This window comes from Aphanomyces astaci (genome assembly GCF_000520075.1).
Source record: "Aphanomyces astaci strain APO3 unplaced genomic scaffold supercont1.90, whole genome shotgun sequence".
In the NCBI taxonomy this organism is placed as follows: Eukaryota; Oomycota; class Saprolegniomycetes; order Saprolegniales; family Verrucalvaceae; genus Aphanomyces; species Aphanomyces astaci.
Window position 1 is genome coordinate 131,194 of NW_009798353.1, and position 6,743 is coordinate 137,936.

Genomic DNA, 6,743 nt, shown 5'->3' on the forward strand with positions numbered 1-6,743 from the left:
ATCGATTTAAATTCCAACAAGAAACCACGTCACAATGAAATTTCACTCGAAAGACCACAATATTTGGATTTTTGTGTGGCTTTGGACTGCTGTGCATGGATGGATAGTTTGTGTGGAAAGCCTTGATTTGGGGTGAAATATGCGCTATAAAAGGGGCGTACACGACGACACTTTTGAGATATTGACGATGGTTATGTGGTGTCGTTATATTCTGTATGGTTTTCCATGATTCTATTGTCCTTTGACTCAAAATGTGGACTTATTTGTGCTGATGTTTCGCCAAACCAATCGATCGTTGTTGTTTGAATTTTGCATGTAAAAAACGTGTGCTGTGGTGCCTGGTCTCACACTAATGGACTTTTCACACACTAATTCGATCCTGGTTTCGTGCAATCTGATTGGCCAAAATTCGTTTTTCTGTCCATGATACTTGTATACATTTCATTGTGACTATATCGATTCATCCATCCATGTATTGCTCCAGTGTACAATAAACACACTACAAATTATTGAATGACTGCCAAAAACCTCGCAAAACGAAAATAAACTCGTCAAATTCTTCCGGATAGAAGCATTTTGGGGCAAACCCAAACTCATGTCGTTCTGGAAATATCAATTTATAGAGGCTTTGATGTATACATACATTTGCATATATTTTGGTATCAGACCTGCGAAGGTTGATTTTTCGACTTCGCATCGTACACTTTTGTGGAGGGTTTTATTTTATTATTACAAAAGAAAAATTAGGTTTGCAAGATTTTTGGCAGTCATCCATTGTCTACCAAGTATGATGTTTATAGGTTCATTCATTTTTCCCATGTCGGCTCCCTATATTTACTATACACATCACATAGTAAATATAGTATTACTATACACATCACACATATGACAAGAGTCTTCCGTTTTGACACGGTTGGTTGGTAGACTGCCGCGCATGGACGAATGGCAGTTTTACAACCGACGTCGCATGACGGAAATCCACGACATCGAAGTGTCGGCGTACGAACTGGCCAAAGCCAGCGGCGACGCGGTTGACTCGACGTCGATGTATTTGAGTCCTGCGCTGCAAGCTGAAAAGGAACATTTGATCCAAACGGCGTTTGGCGACTGGAACAAACCCCACTTTTTCCTGTTTGTAAAGCTCCTGGCCCGGTACGGCGATCGGTTCTATCGTGGTCTTATATGGTTCTATCGTGGTTTGTCTTATGTGTAGATACGGTCGATCGAATCTTGCCGCGATTGCGCGGGAAATGGTCAAACCGTACGACGAAGTGGCGCGATATGCCGACACATTTTTCACCCGCGGGTCGGAACTGACTGACTGGGACAAAATCCGCAAGTCGATTGAAAAGGGCGAGTCCAAGTTGCTTGAAATCCAACGGCTGGCCGACCAAACGGCCCTGAAAATCAAGCGTTATGCCAACCCGTACGACGATTTGGTGATCAATTACCAAGGCAAAGGTACGTTGCCAATAAATATGTATAAACGTAATAAATATCTATAAATATTCTTTGATGGGATCGATAGCAGGGTGGACATAGACTGGGAATTTTGTGATTACTTTTTTATGATTGTTTACTTTTGCAAGTTTAGATGGCAATACAGATTTTTATTATTATATTTGTTTTCCACTGTAGCTTTGATTAGTCTTGTTGAGCGAGTGAACATTCAACATACATGTATATATATATATATACAATAGCTTTAATTGTTATGTAGTGACGAATCGTTCGATATACATATATAATGCTGTATTGGTATTCTATACAGGTTTCATTGTTGTTGAGCGAACGACCTTTCGATAATATACTATAGCTTGAATTGTTATGTAGTGAATAATCGCTCGATATATATATATATATATATATATAATGTTGCCTTGGTATTCTATACAGGGGGGAAATTATTCACAGAAGAAGAGGACCGGTTGCTGCTGTGTTTGGTGCACACGTACGGGTACGGGTCGTGGGAAAAAATCAAGCGCGAAATCCACGCGGCGCCCGTTTGTGCGTTCGACTATTACCTGCGGTCGCGGTCGGCGGCGGAGCTGGGTCGACGGTATGTATCTATCCATATATATATATATAGATATATATAGGAATTATATCGATTCGTGAGTGAAAGTGGATTAATATTTTGATCGAATTGTGTCGATTGTCGACTGGAATCCATGATGATCTTCTAAATAAATATAATATATGAAAAATATGCATTCGCGAGTGAAATGAGTTGATCAACATCCATGAGGGTGTCGATTCTTGTCTGGAGTCGATCATGATATATATATATATATTTGAATTTTTGGTATCCATTCGCGTGAAAGAAGTTGATCAACATCCATGAGGGTTAAATCGAATTGTGTCGATTCTTGTCTGGACTCAATCATGATATATATATATTTGAATTTTTGGTATCCATTCGCGTGAAAGTAGTTGATCAACATCCATGAGGGTTAAATCGAATTGTATCGATTCTTGTCTGGACTCGATCATGATATATATATATATATTTGAATTTTTCGTGATTATCATATATGTGTAGATGCGATGCGTTGATGCGCATTTGCGAAAAGGACAATGTGGACTTTGACTTGAAGGAAAAGAAAGACGCGGCACTGCAACGGGAACTGGCCGACCAACGCGACGAGTTGGCCAAACGAATTGCCGACGCCAAAGCTGAACTCAATCGGGTACTAATTCTATATATATATATATATTAAAACAATTATATATAATTGTCCATACTCATTATAGAACCAAGCCCTCGTGGATGAAAAGATCATGAAAGAGGCCAAGAAGATGCAAGCCGCCCGCGAAGCCAAGCGCCAAAAGAAGGAGACCAAGGCGGACGTCGACAGTGCCAAAGTGGACGACGCGCTGCCCGAGCCAGTCCGCGAAGAGCTTCGCCAGATGATCGCCCAGTCCACAGACAAGGAGGCGTCTACAATTGCGCTCAAATTCTGCGCCAAGCACGTCAAGTGCCAGTTGAGCCAAGTGCTAGCGATTATCCAGCTATACGCCGCGCCCGTACGAACGAACGATGGATACTCGTTCTGAATGTGGTTTACTAATCTGTATCGCAGATTGCGCACAGCAAACCTGGCCAACCGGCGTGGCGGCTGCATCCTGAATATGCTGTCGCGTTGTCGTCTTCTCGGTATGTATATATGTATATATATAGTGTGTGTGTGATTTGAGACGACTTATATTTGGACATGTTTGGTATACGTAAATAATGTACTGTATATATATATATGTGGGAGGAATATCGTGTGAATGTGTTTTGAGAGACGTTTACATTGTGGATCTTGTGTGTTTCCCGAGATTTGGCCATTTCATATGTGTATTTATTTCGCCAATTCGCTTGTCGAATCCATTGGATAAAAAATGTAACCTCGGTATATAAACTATTCAATACAAACATGTACTATAGTATACAGTAGTACCTAATGTGAGGAACTGGACTTGGGCGGTTCTTGAATCGATTGTTTGCCTCCTCAGACATTCAATGCTCGAGTTTCGAATCGATTTGACAATAAACCATGGTTGTTATTGCTTATTCTGGGCCTCATGGTGTGGTTTATTGCTAGCAGCCGCAAACGTCCACTGGATGACGACGAGTCGAAAGACGGAGCTGCTGCGGCATCCAGCAAGGACAGCCCCCGCCTGCCAAAGTCACCCTGGTCCCCCTCTGCCATGAAGCAAGCGTCGTCCAAGAAAGCGAAAAAGCGTACTATCTCTCTATATATATACCAATGAGTCTATATTGTCTCACTATGATATTTTTTTTGGTGGCTCAAATAGAAGCGGAATTGAAAAAGCCGCCGAGAAAGCCCCGGAGTGCGTACGTGCTGTTTAGCTTGGCAAAGCGCAATCAAGTGCGCGCATCCATGCCGGCGGACACTGGCATTGTGGACTTGATGTCTCGGCTGACTGAGCTGTGGCTCGATATGTCGGAAGCCGACAAGGCGCCGTGGTACGAGGCGCAAGAAATCGACAAGAAACGGTGTGTACTAGTAGTTAGTTGTTCGTAGTTATTGGGGTTTATAATGTGGGTTTAGATACGACACGGAGCTGGAAGAGGCCAATCTATAAGGACGATCACTCTCCTTTTTCGGTTTGCGTTCGTCTCTGCTTCAAGACACAACGCTGGCGGCGTAAGTGGTGTTGAAATATATTAAGTACTACGTAACTTGACCAAGATACATGATGTATATACACTAGTCATGTTACCAAGTAACGTTAGTACTATTAATACCTGTCAATAGGTAGGTATTAATCCTACTAGTACTACTAGGAAACTGAAGCAAAAACTTGATGCAAAACTATCTGTCGGTGGAGACGCCTGTTATATATAGCGACAATTGGTAGTGACTAGGATTGGCAGTTAGTTGGAAATAGATTTTTGTAATGATCGTCAAATGCAAAATATATTACTACGTAGTACAACGTAAACGATCTAGGTATACCGTATAGTGTATATGTATTGCGACAGGTGATACCGACACTCGTTCTCAAAATTTTGTTAATCCATTGCGTCATACAAATTTGAAGTATATTCAACATGTTCACAAGTAAATATCAGTTATTACAAGAAATATATCAGTTATTACAGGAGTCGCAATAGATTAATCCGTCGCAATGCATATACACTATACGGTAATACATGGCACGAAAATGGATTCCCCTTAGCTTTTTATCGATTTCTCAACAACAAAGACGATTTGGACCAACTTTAACTAACGTCACAGCGTTAAACAAGATGTTTGCTTACCAAGTTATTGGGATTATCTAAAACACTGGGGTCGATCTAACAAACACTCAAGTTTATGGTGTGAATAATAGCCAAAACGAGTGAAAAGCACAATACTAGTAAGTAACGTTACTATTAATAGTACGTAGTTATAGTACGTAGTTATAGTGTAAATGATACTATTAGTATAGAGAATGGCCCGAAACACTTTTCATGACGAAAATGATCTAGTTCTATATAAACTCTAGTGACTACGTTTCATATCGACAATAGAATTACGAGTCCCCCTGTTTCGATGTACCGTAAACTGTAGTGTATTCAAGGCTAAACTAGCCATGTATTGATCTTTTCAAAATTACCAATTTTGACTTCGATCAGCGTACCGTGATTTGCAATCACGTTTCGTTACAGAATGTAATTATACGGAAGTAATTTATGCAACTCTCTCGCTTTTGCACATTTGAAAAGTGCAAATCGAAGTTATATCTGCTATTCTCGGGACCGAATTGCACAATTCACTGGTCATCATGATCAACTATTGATATTACAAATGACACACAGCGAGGACATGCGCCGGAGTTCTACCGTACAGCGAGTACGTATGGTGCCACATCGTAGAAAACCACGCCATCTTCTTGTTCCATCGAGTAGTACATGCAGGTAGTATGTACTGCGATGGAATAACAGCCAAGGTGTTTTGGTCACTTCAACATCACATGTGATTGTTATTGCTTAGAGTTATTTGGCATTTATAAAACCCCAGTGAATTAGCTAAAACACCAGGTATTTATTCAACTTTGTAACACAGTTACAGCAGAAGTACCACTCTTTTAGCCAAGTAAAACTGACGCCAAAACAAGTGCAAAGCACAATACTCGAGTAACGTAGTATGGTAAACGTCAACAATAACCTTCCAACTGGCCAATTCAGATACATACATGTATAGAAGGTTTTACTATAAAACGTGTTTCAATTGTGTTAGTTAAACCTAAAACTTGTGCGTTTTATTTCTGCAAGGCAGTATTTCAGCGTACGGATACGATGTACGGATACAAATCTCATACTAACATCAAGGTAACGTTCGTGGCCAAAATCTACTGGCCCTATATTGGCGCTAAACAAAATACTACTTGGTTTAAAGTCTATTACTCGACCAATTCTTCGCCAAATTTGATTGTGAGACGTACCATCTCTTCACCACGGCGAAATCTGTCGAAACTGCGTCACGATTTACTAAAATTTGAGAAACGAATATGAAATAGATTTGGGATGTTTCTACGTGACGTGTACAACCATACTGGTACTACTTACGGAGTATTAATAGTACTTCGAAGTAGCATTAATAATAGCTTGTGTGGTTCGAGTTGAGGTCTCTCGTTTTTATGTGACTGATGGACATCAAACAAGAATAAATATTGTATGTCTACAGGTTAAGATCTCGTGAGGAAACGAACGAGGGGGCTTTCACATGACCGCGACATTTGGACGTACTGCAGACTCCTTGGTGGGGGACATCATCATGGATGACTGCAAACGTCGGCCCAATACATGTCAGAAGACGGGGATAAATCACACAATATACATACACAGGGTGTGAAGGTTTGTGAAGTTTGAGAAAAGTGCTGCTAAAATGTCACAAAACTCGAAAAACATCCTAAACTTTAGCCAAATCCGAATTCGGCCGTAATGACAGCAGCAGCACTAGTGACGAATGTAGCCTTCACGAAGCGGTCGTGTGCATGTGGATGTCCTGTCTTCAGCATGAAGTACCTCAGGTACTTATAGCATCTCTCTTGCCAGACACACAACTCATGCACACCACAGGCCCCACCGTACCAATGGCTCCAAGGTCACCTAGCAGTCCCTTTGCAAAGTTCCCATCACAGCGAGTTGTGTCGTAGGTCCTTCGGTGCTTTCCGCACTGTTGCCCCGAGCACACCGAGTCGCCATTTTGTGCGTCGTCCCTTGGTGTTGACGTGGCAGGCTCGGT

The 6,743-nt window shown here is 41.3% G+C and overlaps 1 protein-coding gene across 1 annotated transcript in view; it reads left to right on the forward strand.

Annotated features, from left to right (window-relative positions):
- The window catches only part of H257_16693 (hypothetical protein), a gene marked incomplete at its 5' end in the record, with an annotated part of 12,354 nt that extends 8,133 nt beyond the window's left edge, over window positions 1-4,221 (forward strand). The window contains 10 exons of the mRNA XM_009845217.1: window positions 22-112; window positions 573-715; window positions 896-1,152; window positions 1,214-1,461; window positions 1,897-2,059; window positions 2,543-2,690; window positions 2,755-3,027; window positions 3,084-3,157; window positions 3,591-4,006; window positions 4,062-4,221. Coding sequence (XP_009843519.1) covers window positions 22-112; window positions 573-715; window positions 896-1,152; window positions 1,214-1,461; window positions 1,897-2,059; window positions 2,543-2,690; window positions 2,755-3,027; window positions 3,084-3,157; window positions 3,591-3,759 — 1,566 coding nt within the window. The 3' untranslated portion in view covers window positions 3,760-4,006; window positions 4,062-4,221. The remainder of the gene's footprint in view (window positions 1-21; window positions 113-572; window positions 716-895; window positions 1,153-1,213; window positions 1,462-1,896; window positions 2,060-2,542; window positions 2,691-2,754; window positions 3,028-3,083; window positions 3,158-3,590; window positions 4,007-4,061) is intronic.
- Window positions 4,222-6,743: the final 2,522 nt, after the last annotated feature.